This window comes from Choloepus didactylus, chromosome 3 (assembly GCF_015220235.1).
Source record: "Choloepus didactylus isolate mChoDid1 chromosome 3, mChoDid1.pri, whole genome shotgun sequence".
Classification (NCBI taxonomy): Eukaryota; Metazoa; Chordata; class Mammalia; order Pilosa; family Megalonychidae; genus Choloepus; species Choloepus didactylus.
In genome coordinates this window covers 162446472-162471664 of record NC_051309.1, presented here as the reverse complement: position 1 = coordinate 162471664, position 25193 = coordinate 162446472, and the positions used below count along the sequence as shown (strand labels likewise).

Below are 25193 nucleotides of genomic sequence, written 5' to 3'. Positions count from 1 at the left end.
AATTAAAATCTCCAGGTGTTCCAGAAGATTGTGAGTATGGAGTGGAGGTAAACGCAGAACTTGATATGAGGATGACTATTTAAAAGTAATTTAAAGGAACATCTAGATGCCCAGATAGCCTTCACCACCACTCAGAGCCAGTTGATCACTCATTTCTCACTTTATTAGATGACTGGAGGTTTTCTTTATAGAGAAGTTATAGAGAAGTTGCATCATAGTCGATATAGTCTCAAGGACTCTGAGCAAAACTGAGAAGCAGCGGGATGCACTCTACTGTAAAGCAAGGTATCACTCCCATTTCTCCATATCAAAAGTTGTGATTGCCCAGAGCCCCAGCCTCTTGGTATAAATCATTCCCTGGCTTATACTCATCAAAGAAGATACTGGAGGATTCCTCTATTGGGAATTTGACCAGATTCCAATGAAAGATCTAGCATTTCTGATATGTGGGATTTTCTAAAAAACAGCTATTTCTCTACCCAAACACTTGTTTAAATTTATTAGTCAAAAAACTTCCAGCTAGCTACTTAAAAATAAGTAGCTATCTACTTAAAAATAAGTAGATAGCTCTCTAATAAAGAATGTAGATACCAAATAAGTAACAAGTGCATCAACAAAAAGGACCTTAGAGAGAAAAGAAACACAGAACGTAGCAGCAGCAAAAAAAAAAAAAAAAAAGAAAAGAAAAAAAAAAGGCCATAATTAATAACCTGGGAGAGCTAAGAAAAGATATTGATTTCATGAAATGAACAGAAAGCCATAAAAGAGGAATGCTAAACGAACAAGAAAAATTTTGTTCCTTTAAAATTTGGAAGTGGTTATGAAAAATTCAACAGGGAGGTTAAAAGAGAAAGCTAAAAAAAAACCTTCTAGAAAATGTAACAAAAAGATAAAAGATGAATAAGAAGATCAAAAAGATAAGAAAATTAGAGGATCACCCCAGGAATTCCCAAATCTAGTACTTAAAGATACTAGAAAAAAGAGGGCAGAGTACTGTGAGGAGAGAGGGGAAGAATTTTCAGTGAAAATTTTCTAGAATGGAAGGATGTGGGTTTCAAGGTGTGGAATGTTCCTTTGAGTATCAAAGTCCCACATCACAATACATCATTGTGAAATTTCAGAATGCTGTATATAAAGTGAAAATTCTATAATTTTCCGGTGAAAAAGAGAAAAATAGGTCACAAACAAAAGAATGGAAAAAATTGTTTCAAATTGTTTGATAGAGTTTCAATGGAAGCTAAAAATGTAACAACACTTTCAGAATTCTACAATGACTAGAAAAATGATTTCTAAACCAAACTTCTATACCCTGCTAAACTACCAATCAAGTGTAAAGGTATAACAAAAATGTTTTCAGAATTCAAGGTCTCAAAAGATTTTTACCTCACACTCACCCTATCTCAGGTACTGACTGGAGGTCGTGCTTCACCAGAACCAGGCAGTAAACCAAGAAAGGTGTTTAAGGAAACAGGGGAACTACATAGTAGAAAGGCAAATGGAAGTCTTACAATAACAGTGCAGCAGACAGCTAGATTGGAGAGAAGGACAAAGGGCTCCAGGAGTGATGTCTCTGATATTAAAGAGGAGTGAGAGAGTAACATCATCAACATGGTGATGTAATACATCCCCTGGAGAAGTCTCTCTTCAGTATCAACTAAAAAAAGGACAAATCCTACTTGCTTGGAATTCTAGAGGATGATAGAGACTGGAGAAGGACTCCACAAGTGCTGAATCAAAAAAAAAGAAAAAGAATCTCCAAGATCAGGTAGGAGATTTCTGATCCAGACTTGTGAATCTGGGCGCCTCCCCCTCACTTTGTTTTTCACAGCTTGGGAGGCAACACAACACAGGTCCCTCCTGCTGCGATGCAGAATGTAGTGCATCTAACATTAGCGAATTAGAACCCCATGCATATCCAGGTGCAGAGACCCAAGTATATAGATACCCAGGGTGTAATATAAGCCATTGAGGAGCATCACATAAGAGGGGCCCCTCTGTAGAGGGGATATAAGCACAACCAATCCAGCCTCGTTCAGTGGACCACCTAAACACAAAACAGACCTGTCTGCATTGATCCACATTTCTGCATTCTGAATTGATCCCATCTGGGTCCCTAGGAAGGGATAACCTAACAGGGAAGAAATCAGAAGCAAAAAGGCCTCAAAGGAAAAAAAAAAGGGAGTGGTGGTCGTGGTGGACTGAACTGCTATAAGATGGGACAGGTCCCAGAACTGAAAAGCATAAGGAAGAGAGGGCACTGAATGAGAGAGAGAATTTCAACAACCCATAGGAGCTGGGAGAAAATTCTGCACAAAACCAAGCAGAACAGATCAAGATTCCCAGAGAAGAAACAGAGGAAAGGAAGCTTTTTCCTAGAGTTGAAACAGTTGCACAAAAAGTGCAATCTTAAAAAATTTTGCTACACATCCAGGTCAAGAATCAGATGGAGAGTGGAGAAAATCTGAACTGTTAAATATGGTGTTCTGATTTTGCTAATGCTGCCATTTTGCAAACACCAGAAATGGATTGGCTTTTCTAAAGGAGGTTTATTTGGTTACTAAGTTACAGTCTTAAGGCCATAAAGTGTCCAAGGTAAGGCATCAACAATAGATACCTTCACTGGAGAAAGGCCATTGGCCTCCAGAAAACCTCTGTTAGCTGGGAAGGCATGTGGCTGGCATCTGCTTGCTCCCAGGTTGTGTTTCAAAGTGGCTTTCCAAAGTGTCAGTCTCAGCCTTCAACAGCCGTCTTCAAAATGTTCCTTTAAACTGCAGCTCTCTCCAAAATGACACTCTTAGCTGCTCTGAGGTCCTTCTCTCTGTGAATTCCTTTATACAACTCCAGTTAGCACCTATCCTGAATGGGTGGGGTAACACCTCCATGGAAATTATCCAATCAAATGTTTCACTCACAGTTGATTGAATCACATCTCCATGGAAACAATCAGTAGGTTCCAATCTAATCAACACTAATACGTCTGCCCCCACAAGATTGCATCAAAGAACACAGCATTTTGGTGGACATAAAACTTCCAAACTGGCACATATGTGCTACTCTAAAAGTCCAGAATAAGTTGGACCAAGTGTCAAAGAGTCTCAACACAAAGTCAAACAATGAAACTCCAGACAAGGAGAAACTGACCTTCAGAGTTAACACATCAAAGTAATCAGAGATACAAGGGAACAAATTAAAACTTTAGAGGAGACACAGAGTTTGGAAGAACTAATCAAAGAAGTTCAAACAGATCTCCTAAATCAACTCAAGAAGATGAAAGAAAATGTGGATATAGAGCTAAAGGATACTAAGAAAACAATGTGGGAGCATAAAGAAGAATTTGAAAGTTTGAAAAGAAACATAAGAGAAATGAAAGGAACAATAATGGACTTTGAAAATACACTACAGGCAGTTTGCCCCCACCCCTCCCTGGGGCTGGCCGCCTACTCCCTCAGTATTATGATTAATCAGCACTGGGTGTGGGGACTCTGGGCCTGGGAGGGAGTCCTCTGCACTGTAGATGGAAGCCTGTCTGCTGGCTAAGGAAAGAGAAACAACTAACAAAACACAGTGATAACAAGGATTATTTAGTATGCACTTTGCAGGATGTCCATGGTGACAGTGAAAATAAATTCTGTATTTTCATCAGATTTTCTTATATGAGAAGATCCATTTTAGACAGTCTAAATAGTTGTTCTGTTGGACCATCATGGCAGGATTCAAGAGAGGGTATGATGGAAAGATTGCTGGATTATGTGATCTGGATAAAACCTTGGGTCAAGGTCATTTTGCAGTGGTTAAATTTGCTAGGCTTGTCTTTACAGGGAAAATGGTGGAAGAAAATTTATTGACAAGACAAAACTGGACACTCTAGCCATTGGTCATCTCTTCCAGGAAGTGAGATGTATGCAACTAGTGTGGCATCCTCACATTGTATGCCTTTAGGAAATTGTTGACACCCAGTCCAAACTATATCTTATTCTAGAACTGGTAGATGGAGGAGATATGTTTAATTGCATAATGAAACATGAAGAGGGTCTTAATGATGACTTAGCCAAGAAGTACTTTGCTCAGATAGTTCATGTTATATCTTATTGCCATAAACTCCATGTAATTCACAGAGACTTAAAACCAGAGAATGTGGTCATCTTTGAAAACCAAAGTTTAGAGACTTTGGTTTCAGCAGCAAGATTCAACCAGGGAAGAAGCTCATGACAAACTGTGGATCTCTTACATACAGTGGTACCTTAGTACTTGACTGCTTTGAAACTCATCGAATTTGGTACCTGACACATTTTGATGTGAAAATTTTGTCCCAGTACTCATCATTTGTTTGGTACTTAATGCACAAGTGTTGCTTGTCTCATGACTCACTACCCTTTCCAGCCAAAACAAAGGGTCACGCATTAGTCACATGTGCACATCCCCTTGCAGCCTAATCTTAGCTTCTGTGGTCATTTTGTGTAGTTTTATGCTTTTTTTTTTTCTCATCATGTGTCCTAAGAAAATGAGCAGTGAGAGTGCTGAGCAGAAAAGAAAATTACTTCACACCACCATTGAACAAAAAAGAAAACAAAAAAGAAATAATAGGCAAATATGAGAGCTGTATTTGCATTACTGATCTTGCTAGGTAATACGGTATGCTTAGAACAATGGTCTCCACCATCATTAAGAACAAAGAAGCGATTAAAAAAAAAAAAGGCTGATGTTGAGGAGTTAGTGGAGAAACATCGTGAAGAACTCAGCACTGAGGAGCCGTAGGAATTACAAGAGTGGCAACAAGAGATGGCTGAAGAGATTTCTTCAGGTGGAGGAGATAAGGGAGGATGTCCCCAGTTCCTTGATAAAAGAAATGTGTGCAAAATGGGCAGAAGTTCAAAACTTTGTGGAGAAACACCATCCATCCAAAGCTCTGACAAGCAGAAATGTGAATTTATTGAATGACCAAACAATTTCACATTTTTTGAGGAATAATGAAAAGAAGACAGAAGCAGTCTTCACTGGATAAGTTTTTAGTGAAGGTGACAAAGAGTGTGTCAGAGCCTGCACTGCATGTTTAAAGAAGGCAGAAAAGAGAAAGAACACCTGAAGGGCAAGTGCCTGATGTTCTATTGGAGGGGGCTCTCCTTCCAAGCAACACTCCATGTAACCTCTCCTCCCACCATCCCATTAGGCCGTGTACTCTTCTCAGTACAGGTAATGTGGTTTTTATTTTATTTAATCTAAATATTTATTAATTTTTAGGTTTATTTCTCATGTAAAGTAATGATATACAACTGTATCTATTTACATATTGCCTTAAAAATGTGCATTGTCTTTGGTTTGGGAATGTATTAAATTTACTTACATTATTCCTTATGGGAAATCTTTATTTGGTACTCATCGTTTTTGGTACTTGTTGCACCTCCCAGAACAGATAAACCATGAATACCGAGGTACCACTGTTTTCTGCTCCAGAAATTCTGCTTTGTGATGGGTAGGATGCACCCACAGTAGGTAGGTAACTTTCTGTCCGTTATTTGTCCACTTGATTTCTACCAACTGGAGTTTAGTTGGTCAACTCAGTTGTTCATCTAAAAATAATTTCTAAGAGAATTTCTATTAACAGTGTCTTAAATAACAAATTGGGTTTCATGAATGCCACAATATCCCTAAAGTTGGCTGTTAGTCACCACAAAGGAAAATGAGTGAGTTATATTTAAGGTAACTTCTTATCTACATGTTGTAATTTTTAAAGGTCTGAGTACTTTTCATATCTAATTAGATTCTTCTGGTAGTGGCTCTAGCCATCCTCTTCCTGTGAATTCTCTTTAACAGTCTTTGGAGACCCATACCATCCAGGTCCTGTGGATGTTACACTGTAGTGGGAAGAGTTTGGACATTGGAATAGTTTATTCACTATGACCTTGAATAAAGTACTTAGCTCATCTTTGCCTCATTTTTTTTCATCCGTAATATAGAATTAAATGAGATATGGGTATAGTATTCTCATATTATCCTGCCTACTTTTCTCTGCAATCTATGTGGTTGTTATTGTTAATATCATTTTATAGAATAGGAAGCTGATGTACAGACTGCCTGCTACATGGTGGCTCCTGAAATAGCGCTGGCCCTGGCATTCCCAACCTACACTCTCTCCCTCTACTTCAACACACTTTTAAGCTCCCACTCATTTGTCATAAATTAATATCCTTGCGGAGGACATGTTTATGGCTCTTCAGATTTGTGTCAGCTTTGTCCCTTTGAGATTGTATCTGTCTGGAAAATTGTGAATGAATTTATGTTTAATTTTTATGGCTTTATTCATTTGAGGGTATGGTCAGCTTTTTAATTTTTAGTTTAAACTTAGAAAAATATTCCCTGATATTACATACACTTGATTTCAAACTTCATCCATAAGGAGTCTTCATTTGAAACACAGATTACAAAAGGTTAATGGCAAAGGTGCACTTCAGTGCTGACTTTAGACTGAATGCTCTGTACACCACAACACTGCTTTTCACGTTAAACTAGTGTGTTCTAGAAAAGAAACGGTTAACAGGTGGTTTCTGTCCACTACAGTTAACCAGGCTTCAATGAAGTCTTTCATTAAAATATGTGAGCCAAAGATTTTTTTTTTCTTTTTAAATGCAATTTTATTGAAATATACTCATATACCATACAATCATCCAAAGTGAACAATTGTTCACAGTATCATCATATAGTTGTGCATTAATCACCACAATCAATTTCTGAAAATTTTCATTACTCCAGAAAAAAAAAAAAAAACTAAAAAAGAACACCCAAAACATCCCATACTGCTCCTCCTGCCATATTATTCATTTACTTTTATGTCCCCATTTTCCTACTCATTTGTCCCTATACTGGGTAAAGAGAGTGTGAGCCATAAGGTTTTCACAATCACACAGTCACACCATGTAAGCTATATAGTTATGCAATTATCTTCAAGAATCAGGGATACTGGTTTGCAGTTCAATAGTTTAAGATACTTCTCTCTAGCTATTCTAGTAAACTATAAGAGTTACCTCCAGAATGACCTCTCAGCTCCATTTGAAATATCTCAGCCACTGAAACTTTATTTTGTTTCATTTTCTTCCCCCTTTTGGTCAAGAAGACTTTCTCAATCCCATGATGCCAGGGCCAGGCTCATCCCTGGGAGTCATGTCCCACATTGCCAGTAGATTTACAATCCTGGGAGTCATGTCCCACGTTGGGGAGGGGGGGCAGTGAGTTTACCTGCAGAGTTAACTTAGAGAGAGATGCCACATCTGAGCAACAAAAGAGGTTGTTTGGGGGTGACTCTTAGGCACAGTTATAAGTAGGCCTAGACTCTCCTTCGCAGTAACAAGCTGCATAATGGCAGGCCCCACGATTGAGGGCTCAGCCTTCTAAATTGGTAGTCCCCAATGCTTATGAGAATATTGGAATTCCACAGGTGAGGAAGTTTAATATTTCCACATTTTCCCCCAGTCCCTCAAGGGGGCATTGCATATGCATCTTATTCTCTGCCCAAACTATTTGGGGATGTATCAGGGCTTCAGGCTAACCTGTACAAACCAACCAGATCTCACCCCCTATTCAAGTTTCTGTGTTATTATGGTGTTTGAGTAAACTGACCATACAAGTTAAATTATATAGTGTGCTACAGAAAATGTAGATTTTGCACCAAATAAACATCTCTTCCTTTGGACCCACACAGAAACCAAAGTTTTAAAACACAGTTAATATCATCCTCTTCCCCTTAGTCTGATCTACCCCAGTCTCAACAAAGTCCAGTTCGTTCATATCACCAATCGAAGTCTAATCTCCTTTTCAGCCTCTTTAATAGTTGCTGCATGGGGCAATGCCAACACTCAATGCTGCTGAACCCTGGCTCAGTCCCAGGAGCCACAAAGACACCAGAAGCTCCAGGGACCAACCAGGTCACACACAAACAGCTCAGCATCTCAGAATTTAGAAATAACTGTTACAAAGCATGAATAGATTTGACTGCTGTAAGAGCTTACAATCTAAGAACCTTTATGATAAACCTTCCACTGATAAGTGGTGTTCCCGGATTCAATTCTTAGTTTGCACATTATTGTTAGTCCATATCAGTGAGGTATTATAATGTTTGACTTTTCATTTCTGCCTTATTTCACTCAACATATTTTCCTCAAGATCCATTCACCTAGTTGCACACCTCACAACTTCATTTCTTCTTGCCACCACTCAGTATTCCATTGTATATATACACCACAGTTCACCATTTGGGTTTATCAGTTGATGTACCCTTAGGCCACCTCCATCCATTCAAATCATGAATACTGCTGCCACAAACACTAACATGCAAATGTCACTTTTGTCCCTGCTCTCAGTTCCTCCAAGTACACAACCAATGACAGGGTTGCAGGACCATATTGCAACCCCACACTTAGCTTCCTGTGGAACCAGCACACTGCCCGCCAGATGGGCTGCACCATTCTACTTCACCACCAACAGTTGTTTCAGACTATTTATTAATTGTCCCTGGCTATTTACTAGTTGTTCTAGAGGACTAACTAAACTGCGCAACCCCCTCTATCACCATCTTGCCCTGCTTCTTGAGCCAGACATTTTTAATTAGTGGGGCTGCTCTAATCAGAAAATGAAACTAGGAATTTACAGAAGAGGAAACACACATGTCTGACCATGAAAAGGTGTCCCACCTCACTGGTAATCAGGGCAAGCCAAATTAAAACCAAAAGATACTGTTTGATAGTCTTCTCATTAGCAAAAACTAAAATCAGACAAAACTATTTGTTGGCAAGATTATAGGACACCAGCAACTCTTATAGCATTTAGAGGACATAAATTTAAAGATGTGTGCATCCTGTGACTGAGCAGTTCTACTCCTGGATATGTACCCTAAAGAAGTGCCCGCCATGTACAACAAGATATCTTTAAAGACTGTTTTGAATAGCATTGTTGAACATTAATCATTAGGAGAATAAATTGTTTGTAATTCATATTATGGAATTCTCTGTTAGGGAGAATGAATTAACTTGATCTATGTATGTCAGTATGGTTGAATTTCACAAATGTAACGTTTAAAAGAAAAAATAAAGTTGACTGAAAGAACATATGGTATTAAACCATTATGTAAAAATTTAAAACCTTCAAAACAATATTATATGTTGTTTAGGGATGCATGAATATATGAAAAATGCATAAGATCAAAATATATGACTTCTGAGGGGCAGACATATATCTAGAGGGTTTCAACTATACTAGTGATGTTTATTAAGTTGGGTAGTGGGTACACAGATGTTCTTACATTTTTTTTTTTACCTTTTTGTATATATTTAGTATTGCCTAATAAGACTTAAAAAGTTAAGGAAGAGAAAATTGTCTGGAATGATGCATACCAATGTGATAAAGGGTTGCCTTATATTGGTAAAGTAGGTTTGGTGGAGTTCATGGGCAACCTTTACATTTTCTTTATTTGTGTTTATTACAGTTCATTTGGTGAAAAAAATATAGAATTGTTTCTTTAAAAAATACACTAGAGGCATAACAACAGCAGATTTGACAGGCAGAAGAATTAGTGAACTAGAAGACAAGATAATCAAAATCTTACAGTTGGAAGAACAGATAGGGAATATAATAGAAAACATCTCTGACCAATTGATTTGTGGCAACGTTGCCAGGTCCACTCAATTGGGAAGGAATAGACTCTTCAACAAATGGTGCTGGGAGAACCAGATACCATATACAAAAGAATGAAAGAGGACACATACCTCACACCATATACAAAAATTAACTAAAAATGGATCAAAGATCTAACTATAAGAATCATGACTATAAAACTCCTGGAAGAAAACGTAGGGAAATATATTCAGGATATTGTGTTAGACAGCGGTTTTTTAGACTTTACATGCAAAGTACAAGCAACAAAAGAAAATATGGATAAATGGGATGTCATCAAAATTAAAAACTTTTGTGCATTTATGGACTTTATGACAAAATTGAAAAGACAGCCTACTCAATGGGAAAAATATTTGGAAACCACATATCCAATAAAGGTTTAATATCAAGAGTAAATTTTTAAAAAATCCTACAACTCAACAATAAAAAGACAAATAACCAGATTAAAAAAGGGGCAAACAAATTGAATAGACATTTTTCCAAAGAGGATATACAAATGGCTGAAAACCACATGAAAAGATGCTCAATGCCATTAGCTACTAGGGAAATGCATATCAAAACCACAATGAGATAACATTTCATACCCACTAGATTGGCTACTATTGAAAAAACAGAAAATTACAAGTGTTGGAAAGGGTGCAGAGAAATAGGAACACTCAGTCATTGCTGGTGGGAATATAAAATGGTGCAACCCTTGTGGAAAACAGTTTGGGAGTTCCTCAGAAAGCTAAGTACAGAATTACCATATGACCTGGAAAACCTTCTACTAGATATATACTTGAAATGAAAGCAGGGACACAAACAGATATTTGCACACTAATATTTATAGCGGCATTATTCACAATTGCCAAAAGATGGAAGTAACCCAAGTATCCATCAGTAGATGAATGGGTAAACAAAATATGGCATAAACACACAACAGATATTATTCAGAATTAAAAAGGAATGAAGTTCTGATAAATGTGACAACATAGATGAATGAATTTTCAAGACATCATGTTGAGTAAAATAAGCCAGACACAAAGTACAAATCTTGTATGATCTCACTGATAGGAAATAATTAGAATATGCAAGTTCATAGGGTCAGAATATGGGACATAGGTTACAGGCCCTGGATTAAGGGTAGGAAATTGGGAGTTAATGTTTAATTTGTACAGAATTTCTATTTAGATTGAGTATAAAGTTTTAGAAATGGATGGTGGTGATGGTAGCACAACATTGTGAGTATAATTAACAATACTGAATTACATATGTGAATGTGGTTAAAAGGGGAAATTTTACATCATATATATGTTACTAGAATAAAAATTTAAAAGCATAGGACTGTATAACACAATGATGGACTATAGTTAATTGTACAATTATAAAAATGTTCTTTTATGAATTATAACAAATATACTCTGCTAATGCAAGAGGTTACTAATAGGTTGGTGTAAGGGAAAAAAATATACTCTAATGTAAACTATGGATCTAGTTAATAGTACAGTTTTAAAATTTTTTCATCAGTTGTAACAAAGGTCCACACTAATGCAAACTGTCAATAATGAGGGAGGGGTAATATGTGAATGCTTTATTTTTTACATGATTTTTCTGTAAACCTATAATTTCTATAATTAAAAAAATAAATTTAAAAAGGGAGAGAAAGATAATATAACAGGCTGTGGCAAAAGTGGAACTGAGACATGTTTTATAGAACTAACGGAGAGAGTAAGAAGACTTAGCAAGTAAACAAAGAAAGCAATGCAAGTGAAGGGGGAAAAAGTATTAATCCCAGGGAAAATGACATTATTTAGGAAAAAAAATATGATCACTCAGCAGAGAAAAATAATTACACAGTTACAAAATGAAAACACTGGATACATTTTATCAAAGTTCATTAAAACCATGGGGAGAGTTCATGTGTGTTTATGTATGCATGTGTGTATGTGTGAGTGGGATATATGATATTATTATTATCTCATTATCCTCAACTATTGGTCAGTAGGAAATATTTAAACTGAAGAAAAAAAACACATTAATATCAGTATTCTATTTGTAAATATGGTTGTAAGTACCAGAAGAAAGAGCTAAAGGAATTGAAAGTGGTTGCCTCTAGTGAGTGGGAATTTAGGCATGGAGATGGGTCAAAATCTGCTGTTTTCATTCATCTTTTAGTACTATTTAATTTTTAAAATTGTATGTGGTTTGAATTAGATAAAATATAAAAATAAAATTTAAATCAAAGTAAGTAAATAATTTAAATACTTACCAATCAAAGCTTTCACTTATACTGAGGTTAAAAGTAATTCTAGAGTTCACAGATTTCACAAGTTCTTATATATCTTCATGCTCCTTAAAGGATTCCTCATCATTTCCATGCATTGATTATTAATTGGAGGGTATTTGGCAGCTATCTATGCAGCTTTATAAGTATCTTCAATGACCAGAATATTTCATTAGTTTTTATGACCTAATGTTTATATTTACCCTGATTATAGCTACCCAGAATTGCTAGTATATTTCCGCTAGTATATTTCTGAAAGTTTACCTGCAATAGGACATAACTAGGCAGGTTAAGGGCATTGTTATGTATTAATAAGGTCACTTAGCCATATGTTAATATGTGCATCAATCTGATCATGTAAGAAACATCTAAAATGGATTAATTTAAGGCCAAAGGGGGAAAAAAAGGCATACATACTTATTCAAAGAGAAATATATTTACTTAGAAAATAGAAAAATGTTATTCTTTGTTTAGGTTTCTCCAGAATCAGGCCCTGAGAAATGAATTCAAGTATAATTGATGTGTTTGGGAGTTGATCACGGGAAATACTGTTAGCTAAGTAGAGAAGGGAGACAGATAAAGGAAGTCAAAAAGGGTGCATTATCAAGCAAATTAACATGTAGACAACTGGAGCTTAATCCCTTTAGAGATCTTGTGGAAACAGTGTAGCAAACTTGTCTAGTGCTGGGTCTTTACCCACCAGTTCCCCACAGTCATTGTTTGAGGGCTGCTCCAGGGGGCTGTGGGAACTATAGGGGCAAATTCATACCCTGGTGCCTCTGGCCTGCTGTGCAAGTGGGTGGAGTGGAGTCCTGTAGCCAGAGGGAGCCCTTAGACAATGAAATGAAGGTGCTGGCAATTAAAGTGAAGCCAGCATACACAGAAAGGGACAAGGATAGGGACTGGGCACTGAGAGCAAATTGCTCTACTTTGCTTATTTGAAAAGAAAGGAAAAGTCTTGGCTATATTACATATAAATCTTCCTCTTGAACCCTTCACTCCCCACTCCCTCCCTCCCTCCTTCCCTCGTTTCTCCTCCTCCTCTTCCTCCTCCTCCTCCTCATCCTCCTCATCCTCCTCATCCTCGTCCTTGTCCTTGTCCTCCTCCTCCTCCTTTTTCTCTGTCTCTCCCTCCCTCCCTCCCTCCTTTCCTCCTTTCCTCCCTTTCTTTCTCTCTCCCCCTCTCTCCTTGCCTCCCTTCCTCTCTCTCTCTTTCTATTACCTCTACACCCCCCCCCCCACATACACATGACTAAATGACTGAAAGAATGGAAAGTTGAAATCCATATCACTGAGTGTCAGGATATGTTAACTTCTGTTAGAAAGCTCTCTGGTGCCTTTGTCATTTTGAGCCATTTTCAGGACTGAGCCTGTATTTAGGCAGACCCTGTCATTCTGTAAATGCTGACTGACAATCAGCTTCATGGGGTTAATCAATCATGCATCAGAGTGGAGACTCAGATACTCCCTTTTTGAAGAGAGAAAATAAAATGTTTATGGAGAATTACACTTAAGAAACGTATGGGTCCAATTCTCTTGGTCCATTGCTAACCTCATCTAATGTCAACTGTGGGAAATGTATGAGGGGTGTCCCAAACAAGTGATTTTCTGTGGTAGCCTTGGGCCAGGAATGGAAAAATACCTTACACTGTAAGAGTGCATGAAGCCAGTGAGGAACAAGTAGTCATCACTCCTGAGTTAGGGGCTAAATCAGAAATAGAATAAGCTGTCCAAAGCAGAATCACCAATGCAAGTAGTTAGAGTGTGAGTAGAAATCGAAAGAGATGAAAAAATCAGGGTAGGAAATGAGTAGGGAATACTGAAATCTATCAGCAAGGGTGAAGCCCCAAGAAATTCTGACATTTAACACAGGAGCTAGACCTGTCTTATGATGTGGTTTGAGCACTGGTGTATGTAAGGTCTGCGGACGTTGCCATGTAACCCAGGGTAGAGGACGCCCATGTTCTCCTTGGGGGAGCAATACTTTACTGTAGAATGGGGGGGGGGCAGAATACACACCCACTGCCCTCTAACTTTCCCGAGGAGGCTGACATACATGATACTCTAACCACGAAGGCTTATCAGTAGGCATGGCGATAAGTCTGGAGCTAAATTTTCTTCAAATCCAGATGAACTTTTTAGATGGTTTGCACATGACATATTGTTTATAAATAATATTATCTTTTACCTTTTTTTTTTTTCTTTTAGTCTATGAAATAATGTTCACTAAGAGGGAAGACTGGCAAGGATTAGAGAGAAGTGAGCTCCTTAAATACTTCAATGAATGTGGTCATTTCCCAACCCAGAAACAAATTGATGGTACTTGGAACTTGGTTAATAGGAGTGAGTAGTTTCTCATTTATTTTCTTCCCTTTTCCCCTATTTCCTCTCTCTTTTTCTTCTTCCCTTTCTTTCTTCCTCTCTCCTTCCTTTTTTCTCTTACTTTTATTCAACTTATCTTATAAATTCCTTTCCTCAAATTTTTTTTGTATCTGCTTTAAAAATATATGAAAGAAGAAATTTAAAGGACAGGTTAAAAGAAGTTAATGCAATAAAGATTTTTTTTTGTGGGGGGTGTTGGATGGCAGAGATAATTTTAGCATTTAAATATATTTCTTTTTTCATATAAAATAAGTTATGTCTAGCTGAGTGTATTTTAAACAGTCATATTTTAAATAATAATGATAAAAAGCTTTCTTCCTGGATGGTCAGCTTCAGTTCTGAAGAACATAGCTAAGTTTAAATGTTTAAACATTACAAACTGTTTCAACAGAATAAAATTTTACCATTAAGAACTTATTTATTTTTTGAGTAGTAAATAAATGGAAAGATATTATTGTCTGAAAAAATATTAAGTATATTTAAATGAAGTGACATTCCTCCCTTCTCTAAAACTGGTAAGGAGGTGGGAATGGTCATCAAGGTGTGGGAAATCTTAATGAATTTTCCTTAGTTCCTCAAGAGCCTTTTCAACTTTTCTTTCCATGTCCACACTAATTCTATGGCTTGCTACCATGTTTAGAGATGATGCTGATGCTGGATGTGTCCATAATTTAATAGAGAGAAAAAGTTAAACAGAACACCAATATAAAACTTTCCAGGGGCTTTATACTATAGGAAAAGGGTTCATCTAGTAGGTGAATGTGAGCGAGTCAGAGTGTCAGGGTTGGAGAGGATTCATTAAATGCTTGATGCTTTCCTCTGAAGTTAGTTCTTGATGTAAATATACCCAATTCTTTAATTATGAGACTTTGTTTTGATACAGTTGTATCCCTAGTACCTAGAACTGTTTTCTAGACTAGATAAATAATTGTTCACCAACTGCAGAAGCATCCAGATTGCTTTTTGCTTCAGTGATCGTAACTATGCTGTTTGTTTAAATAAGTTTTTTCTGATGACAAAAATATTTTCTGATGAAAAAAATATTCTGATAAAAAAGTGTATATTATAAAATTTTGGAAAATATAGGAATATATATAAATTACTAATAAAAAGCATTTGTTAACATTTTGATTATCTTTCCTTTTTTTTCTGTGCATATGACATTATTTTTATGAAAATTGAGTTTTTTTTTACATATTGTTTAAAAACCTTTTGTTTAGCAATATTCGTGGATAAGTTTCCAAGTCGTTAAATATTCTTATACAACATTATTTATGGCTGAATAATAATCTTTCATATGGATGTCCTATATTTACCATTGTATATTTAAGTTGTTTGCAAGTTTTCTTTATAGTAAATTATAATAAAATGAAAAAAATTAATTGGTGCGAAATGGAATCAGTCAAGTTTTCCAGGATCCAATACTGATTAGTGTTAATAATCTAAAAATAGGGTTTTTTTTTCCCCCAAATCAACAGTTTCATAGAGATATTTTCTTCTACTGACTATTTTCAAGTACATCAAAATGGCTTAAACTTACAGTATGCTCTGGAATTAGTGTGCCTTATTTTAATTTCTGATTCCAGCACTTACTAGCTGTATGTTTTTGGACAAGTTACTTATCTCTTCTATGCCTTATTTTCCTCAGCTATAAAAGAGAGACCATAATGTTTACCTCATTGGACTGTTGTGAGGTTTAAATGAAATAATCCCTGTAAACTGCATGACCCCTCATAAGTGTTCAATAAATGTTGTTCTTCTAAGTAATTCTTAAATATTTTTAAAATATTTTACATAATTATTAAAATATAATTTAATAATTATTTTTATTTACATGAAAATAGCTCTTGAAATGCTGAAATGTTGAATCTAATTGTATAATGACTCTTTTTACAGAGATTTTATAGACAATGTTATCAGTATACCTCCAACCTTATCATTTCTTTAGATTATAATAACCTTATATGCTTGAGGAGTTAATATCTTCATTTATGCTCATTTTATACATCAGAGCACTGAGGCCTAGGAAGAGACCTTTCTAATCTCACTGGGAGAGGTGGAACTTTAAACATGGTTTCTTCAAGTCAAATTCAATGCTTGCTCCTAATTTACTGTGTATTAACACTTTAAAAAATCAATATTATAAAATTTTATTAATTTTAAATATATGTCTAATTAAATATATGTCTAATTATATATAAATACATGTCTAATTATATATAATTAAATATATGTCTAATTATATTGTAATGTAATCAAGTACCTTCACTGGAGGATGGCAAATGGTGTCCAGAAAACCTCTGTTAGCTGGGAAGGCACGTGGTTGGCATCTGCTCCAAAGTTCTGGTTTCAAAATGGCTTTCTCCCAGGACATTCCTCTCTAGCAAGCTTGCTCTTCTTCAAAACATCACTCACAGCTGCACTCCGTTTTCCTCTCCTTGAGGAAACGTTTGACAGCATGATTACGTTTATTCATTTTTCACAGATTCTACTTCAATGCCTTGTAATATAGTAAGTATTTCTTAAATGACTGAGTCCATTAAATTTGTTATTAATACTAGAATTTTCAAAAGAAAACTTAGTTTAACAACACAGTGTTTTTATTATATTCCATAAGATTGGGAAGCTTTATTTTACAGAAAGGTGCCACTCTAAAATATATTATATTTTTATAATATTGATTTTGATGCATAGGAAGCTTTCATTTAAAATGAAGATATTTTTAAATAATGGAAAGAAAACAGAAAATTTATTGGATAAGGAGTTAAAATAATGACTTTCTTCTTGCTTCTGGTATATATTCCATTTTTCAAGCGACTCTGATTTTATGCATTTTAGATTGTCAGTCATCTTCATTCATACTGACTTTTTTGATTGTGAATAACAGCTCCAGATGTGCAACCAATGCATTTTTCCATCCAGTAGACTATTTCACCTAACACATATGTAGTTAATTCAATTGATTAACTTCTTCAGTGAGCAACACCAAGTAGGTCAAATTCCTAAAACTGTCTGTATGCGTTTAGGTATTTTTAGCTTCTTTTTTTTCATTCCTTATTCTTATCACTATGGTAACAAAAAAATATCTGACTGAGGACATGAATTTCATCTGAAAATTTTCCTTTGGGAAAATGTAGCAACTTAAGACTGCATGTATAGGCTGATCTTAAAAGCTGCAAATTGTGCAAGCATGAAACCTTTACATAATATAACTTTAAATCCCAGCAAAAGAAACTAATAGCTACACTGTGGCATATTTGAAATTAAGGAAAAATAGTACAATGTGGTTCTGTTATTTATTCACATTATCTGCCTAATTTTAGAAGTTTGAACCATGAAGTTTTTTTTTTTTTTTTTTTTTTTTTTTTTTTTTTTTTTTTAATCATCATTTTATTGAGATATATTCACATACCACGCAGTCATACAAAACAAATTGTACTTTCGATTGTTTACAGTACCATTACATAGTTGTACATTCATCACCTAAATCAATCCCTGACACCTTCATTAGCACACACACAAAAATAACAAGAATAATAATTAGAGTGAAAAAGAGCAATTGAAGTAAAAAAGAACACTAGGTACCTTTGTCTGTTTGTTTGCTTCCCCTACTTTTCTACACATCGATCCATAAACTAGACAAAGTGGAGTTTGGTCCTTATGGCATTCCCAATCCCACTGTCACCCCTCATAAGCTACATTTTTATACAACTGTCTTCGAGATTCATGGGTTCTGGGTTGTAGTTTAATAGTTTCAGGTATCCACCACCAGCTACCCCAATTCTTTAGAACCTAAAAAAGGTTGTCTAAAGTGTGCGTAAGAGTGCCCACCAGAGTGATCTCTCGGCTCGTTTTGGAATCTCTCTGCCACTGAAGCTTATTTCATTTCCTTTCACATCCCCCTTTTGGTCAAGAAGATGTTCTCCATCCCACGATGCCGGGTCTACATTCCTCCCCGGGAGTCATATTCCACGTTGCCAGGGAGATTCACTTCCCTGGGTGTCTGATCCCACGTAGGGGGGAGGGCAGTGATTTCACCTTTCAAGTTGGCTTAGCCAGAGAGAGAGGGCCACATCTGAGCAACAAAGAGGCATTCAGGAGGAGACTCTTAGGCACAAATACAGGGAGGCCTAGCCTCTCCTTTGCAGCAACCGTCTTCCCAAGGGTGAAACTTATGGTAGAGGGCTCAACCCATCAAACCACCAGTCCCCTATGTCTGTGGTCATGTTAGCAACCATGGAGGTGGGGTAGGCGAATACCCCTGCATTCTCCACAGGCTCCTCAAGGGGGCACTACATCGTTTTTTTGTTTTTTTTTTTTTTTTTTTCCTTGTTTGTCTTTTTTCTTTTTTTTTTTTTTAACTTTCCCTTCTTTTTTCAAATCAACTGTATGAAAAAAAAAGTTAAAAAGAAAACAAACATAAAATAAAAGAACATTTCAAAGAGACCATAGCAAGGGAGTAAGAAAAAGACAACTAACCTAAGATAACTGCTTAACTTCCAACATGTTCCTACTTTACCCCAAGAAAGTTACATACTATAGCAACATTTCAGTGAACTTGTTCCTACTACATCCATCAGAAATTAACAGACCATAGTCATTTCTGGGCATCCCCAGAACGTTAAATAGCTTATCTGTTCTTCTTGGATTATTGTTCCCCCTTCCTTAATTGCTCTCTACTGCTAGATCCCCTACATTCTACATTATAAACCATTTGTTTTACATTTTTCAAAGTTCACATTAGTGGTAGCATATAATATTTCTCTTTTTGTGCCTGGCTTATTTCGCTCAGCATTATGTCTTCAAGGTTCATCCATGTTGTCATATGTTTCACCAGATCGTTCCTTCTTACTGCCGCGTAGTATTCCATCGTGTGTATATACCACATTTTATTTATCCACTCATCTGTTGATGGACATTTGGGTTGTTTCCATCTCTTGGCAATTGTGAATAATGCTGCTATGAACATTGGCGTGCAGATATCTGTTCGTGTCACTGCTTTCCGATCTTCCGGGTATATCCCGAGAAGTGCAATCGCTGGATCGAATGGTAGCTCTATCTCTAGTTTTCTAAGGAACTGCCAGACTGACTTCCAGAGTAGCTGAACCATTATACAGTCCCACCAACAATGAATAAGAGTTCCAATTTCTCCACATCCCCTCCAGCATTTGTAGTTTCCTGTTTGTTTAATGGCAGCCATTCTAACCGGTGTTAGATGGTATCTCATTGTGGTCTTAATTTGCATCTCTCTAATAGCTAGTGAAGCTGAACATTTTTTCATGTGTTTCTTGGCCATTTGTATTTCCTCTTCAGAGAACTGTCTTTTCATATCTTTTGCCCATTTTATAATTGGGCTGTCTGTACTATTGTCATTGAGTTGTAGGATTTCTTTGTATATGCAAGATATCAGTCTTTTGTCAGATACATGGTTTCCAAAAATTTTTTCCCATTGAGTTGGCTGCCTCTTTACCTTTTTGAGAAATTCCTTTGAGGTGCAGAAACTTCTAAGCTTGAGGAGTTCCCATTTATCTATTTTCTCTTTTGTTGCTTGTGCTTTGGGTGTAAAGTCTAGGAAGTGGCCTCCTAATACAAGGTCTTGAAGATGTTTTCCTACATTATCTTCTAGGAGTTTAATGGTACTTTCTTTTATATTGAGATCTTTGGTCCATTTTGAGTTAATTTTTGTGTAGGGGGTGAGGTAGGGGTCCTCTTTCATTCTTTTGGATATGGATATCCAACTCTCCCAGCCCCATTTGTTGAAAAGACCATTATGGCTCAGTTCGGTGACTTTGGGGGCCTTATCAAAGATCAGTCGGCCATAGATCTGAGGGTCTATCTCTGAATTCTCAATTCGATTCCATTGATCTATATGTCTATCTTTGTGCCAGTACCATGCTGTTTTGGCAACTGTGGCTTTATAATAAGCTTCAAAGTCAGGGAGTGTAAGTCCTCCCACTTCGTTTTTCTTTTTTAAAGTGTCTTTAGCAATTCGAGGCATCTTCCCTTTCCAAATAAATTTGATAACTAGCTTTTCCAAGTCTGCAAAGTAGGTTGTTGGAATTTTGATTGGGATTGCATTGAATCTGTAGATGAGTTTGGGTAGAATTGACATCTTAATGACATTTAGCCTTCCTATCCATGAACATGGAATATTTTTCCATCTTTTAAGGTCCCCTTCTATTTCTTTTAGTAGAGTTATGTAGTTTTCTTTGTATAGGTCTTTTACATCTTTGGTTAAGTTTATTCCTAGGTACTTGATTTTTTTAGTTGCTATTGAAAATGGTATCTTTTTCTTGAGTGTCTCTTCAGTTTGTTCATTTCTAGCATATAGAAACATTACTGACTTATGTGCATTAATCTTATATCCCGCTACTTTGCTAAATTTGTTTATTAGCTCTAGTAGGTGTATCGTTGATTTCTCAGGGTTTTCTAGATATAAGATCATATCATCTGCAAACAATGACAGTTTTACTTCTTCTTTTCCAATTTGGATGCCTTTTATTTCTTTGTCTTGCCGGATTGCCCTGGCTAGCACTTCCAGCACAATGTTGAATAACAGTGGTGACAGCGGGCATCCTTGTCTTGTTCCTGATCTTAGAGGGAAGGCTTTCAGTCTCTCACCATTGAGTACTATGCTGGCTGTGGGTTTTTCATATATGCTCTTTATCATGTTGAGGAAGTTTCCTTCAATTCCTACCTTTTGAAGTGTTTTTATCAAAAAGGGATGTTGGATTTTGTCAAATGCTTTTTCAGCATCTATTGAGATGATCAATTGATTTTTCCCTTTCGAGTTTTTAATGTGTTGTAATACATTGATTGTTTTTCTTATGTTGAACCATCCTTGCATGCCTGGAATGAACCCCACTTGGTCATGGTGTATGATTTTTTTAATGTGTCTTTGGATTCGATTTGCAAGTATTTTGTTGAGGATTTTTGCATCTATATTCATTAGGGAGATTGGCCGGTAGTTTTCCTTTTTTGTAGCATCTTTGCCTGGTTTTGGTATTAGATTGATGTTAGCTTCATAAAATGAATTAGGTAGTGTTCCATTTTTTTCAATGTTTTGAAAGAGTTTGAGTAAGATTGGTGTCAGTTCTTTCTGGAAAGTTTGGTAGAATTCCCCTGTGAAGCCATCTGGCCCTGGGCATTTATTTGTGGGAAGATTTTTGATGACTGATTGGATCTCTTTGCTTGTGATGGGTTGGTTGAGGTCTTCTATTTCTTCTCTGGTCAGTCTAGGTTGTTCATATGTTTCCAGGAAATTGTCCATTTCTTCTACATTATCCAGTTTGTTGCCATACAGTTGTTCATAATATCCTCTTATAATTTTTTTAATTTCTTCAGGATCTGCAGTTATGTCACCTTTTTCATTCATTATTTTGTTTATATGGGTCTTCTCTCTTTTTGATTTTGTCAGTCTAGCTAGGGGCTTGTCAATCTTGTTGATCTTCTCAAAGAACCAACTTTTGGTGATATTTATCCTTTCTATTGTTTTTTTGTTCTCTATGTCATTTATTTCTGCTTTAATCCTTGTTATTTCTTTTCTTGTACTTGGTTTAGGATTGGTTTGCTGTTCATTTTCTAGCTTCTTCAGTTGATCCATTAGTTCTTTGATTTTGGCTCTTTCTTCCTTTTTAATATATGCGTTTAGTGCTATAAATTTCCCCCTTAGCACTGCTTTTGCTGCATCCCATAGGTTTTGGTATGTTGTGTTCTCATTTTCATTCGTCTCTATATATTTAGCAATTTCTCTTGCTATTTCTTCTTTAACCCACTGATTGTTTAGGAGTGTGTTGTTTAACCTCCAGGTATTTGTGAATTTTCTAAGTCTCTGATGGTTATTGACTTCTAATTGTATTCCATTGTGGTCAGAGAATGTGCTTTGAATAATTTCAATCTTTTTAAATTTATTGAGGCTTGTTTTATGTCCCAGCATATGATCTATTCTGGAGAAAGTTCCGTGAGCACTAGAAAAGTATGTGTATCCTGTTGATTTGGGATGTAATGTCCTGTAGATGTCTGTTAAATCTAATTCATTTATCAGATTGTTTAGGTTTTCAATTTCCTTATTGGTCTTCTGTCTGGTTGATCTATCTATAGGAGAGAGTGATGTGTTGAAGTCTCCCACAATTATTGTGGAAACATCAATTGCTTCCTTTACTTTTGCCAAAGTTTCTCTCATGTATTTTGTGGCACCTTGATTGGGTGCATAGACATTTACGATTGTTATTTCTTCTTGCTGAATTGCCCCTTTTATTAGTATGTAGTGGCCTTCTTTGTCTCTCAAAACATCCCTGCATTTGAAGTCTATTTTATCTGAGATTAATATTGCTACACCTGCTTTCTTTTGGCTGTAGCTTGCATGAAATATTTTTTTCCATCCTTTCACTTTCAGTTTCTTTGTGTCCCTGTGTCTAAGATGAGTCTCTTGTATGCAACATATTGATGGTTCATTTTTTTTGATCCATTCTGCGAATCTATATCTTTTAATTGGGGAGTTTAATCCATTTACATTCAACGTTAAAACCGTGAAGGCATTTCTTGAATCGGCCATCTTATCCTTTGGATTATGTTTGCCATATTTTTCCCTCTCTCTATTAATATCCTTTATTGTACCCATACCGAATCTCTTTAGTACTGAACCTTTCTCCAAGTCTCTCTGTCCTGTCTTTGTTTGTCTGTCTGTAGGGCTCCCTTTAGTATCTCCAGTAGGGCAGGTCTCTTGTTAGCAAATTCTCTCAGCATTTCTTTGTCTGTGAAAAATTTAAGCTCTCCCTCAAATTTGAAGGAGAGCTTTGCTGGATAAAGTATTCTTGGCTGGAAATTCCTCTCACTCAGAATTTTAAATATATCGTGCCACTGCCTTCTCGCCTCCATGGTGGCTGCTGAGTAGTCACTACTTAGTCTTATGCTGTTTCCTTTGTATGTGGTGAATTGCTTTTCTCTTGCTGCTTTCAGAACTTGCTCCTTCTCTTCTATGTTTGACAGTGTGATCAGTATATGTCTCGGAGTGGGTTTTTTTGGATTTATTCTATTTGGAGTTCGCTGAGCATTTATGATTTGTGTATTTATGTTGTTTAGAAGATTTGGGAAGTTTTCCCCAACAATTTCTTTGAATACTCTTCCTAGACCTTTACCCTTTTCTTCCCCTTCTGGGACACCAATGAGTCTTATATTCGGACGTTTCATATTATCTATCATATCCCTGAGGTCCATTTCGAGTTTTTCAATTTTTTTCCCCATTCTTTCTTTTATGTTTTCATTTTCCATTCTGTCATCTTCCAGGTCACTGATTCGTTGTTCAACTTCCTCTAGTCTTGTACTATGAGTGTCCAGAATCTTTTTAATTTGGTCAACAGTTTCTTTAATTTCCATAAGATCATCCATTTTTTTATTTAGTCTTGCAATGTCTTCTTTATGCTCTTCTAGGGTCTTCTTGATTTCCTTCATATCCCGTACTAGGGTCTCATTGTTCATCTTTAGTTCTTTGAGTAGCTGCTCTAGGTGTGTCTCTTCTGGTCTTTTGATTTGGGTGCTTGGGCTTGGGTTATCCATATCGTCTGGTTTTTTCATATGCTTTATAATTTTCTGTTGTTTTTGGCCTCGTGGCATTTGCTGACCTTGATAGGGTTCTTTTAGGGTTTGTAGACCAGTTGAAGTCCTTATCTCTAATTTATCAGATCTACAGCTTCGTGGAGTACACTTTCTCTAACTAACCAGCAGGTGGCGTCCACGAGCCACCTGTTCTCCACAAGCCAGATCTCCCCTGCTTAGCCTTTTTAGTGAGTGGGGGAGTGAGTCTTGTGGGGCCCAATTGGTGTCCCAAGCTTGCGTGTGTAGTTGGTGTTGCCTGCCCTGTATGTGGGGCGTGTTTCTGGGCAGTCGGGGAGGGGGGGGTGGCCCTAACAATCAAATCTCCCTGATGATCCTAGAGTTTTAAAGCTACTGCAATAGTCTAATCCTTCAGTTCAGTCCTGCCACAGTTTGTCTCTGCCACTGACCCACAAGTCTTTGGTATTGGCGTATGGCTCCTGAGACTTGCAAGTGGGCCCCTCTTCCAGGCTGTGCACCCCGGGTCCTCTGTTGAGGGATGACTGTGCTATGTCGCAGGTGAGTGCCGTCCCCCCAGGGCAGTTCTGGGCTGCTGGGCTGTGTTGGGAGGCTCCCAGTCTGCTCAAATGATGGCTGAATGGGGCTCTGTTAATTCACACTGCTCCCCCTTCCCAGCTCTGGGACATTCAGCTGAGGTTGCAGGGAAGGCTAATGTCCACGCCCAGTTTTGTGGTGTGTGCCTGTTATTTGAAGCACTTCCGTCACACTGGGTTGTCTGGGGCAGCTCTGGGCTATGGGGCTGGCGATGGGCAGGAGTGTTTCCTGTCCACCAGGATGGTGGCTGTGAGCGGACACCCCCCTTTTCTTGGGAAGTTGTGTTGTTTAGTGAATTTTCTCAGCCACTGGATTATTGCCTTTTGTCTCAGAGCTCTCTTAGTTCTGCTCTTGACTTGACGTGCCCAAATTTCAATTCTTTGAAGCTTTCTGTATTGAGCTTCTTAGAGTAATTGTTTTAGAAAAAGCAAAAAGGATTTAAAAAAAAAAAAAAAAAAAAACGGCCCTCCTCAGAGATCTAATGGGTTATTGAAATGCTAATAGACAAAGCAACCAGGGCCATTAAGGAAAAGTGCCCAGGGCAGAGAGATCAGCCTTGCTTCGGGATTTGCATATGCGCCTCAAGGCCTGATCTCCGCCCTTCCCCTTTCTGTGTTCACCAGAACTCCAAAAATCCTCTGCTTTTATTTTGGAGTTTTTCGTGTTGTTTTTTTTCTATGCCTGTCTCCTCTCTGCTGGGCTGGCTGCTCTCAGAGTCTCTGGTGTCTGGCCTCAGTCTATC

At 37.0% G+C, this 25193-nt stretch overlaps 1 protein-coding gene across 1 annotated transcript in view; it reads left to right on the top strand.

Moving 5' to 3' along the window:
- The window catches only part of IQCM (IQ motif containing M), a 434488-nt gene that overhangs the window by 205966 nt on the left and 203329 nt on the right, over nucleotides 1-25193 (top strand). The window contains exon 12 of the mRNA XM_037831487.1: nucleotides 14132-14266. Within this exon, the coding sequence (XP_037687415.1) occupies nucleotides 14132-14266 (135 nt within the window). The remainder of the gene's footprint in view (nucleotides 1-14131; nucleotides 14267-25193) is intronic.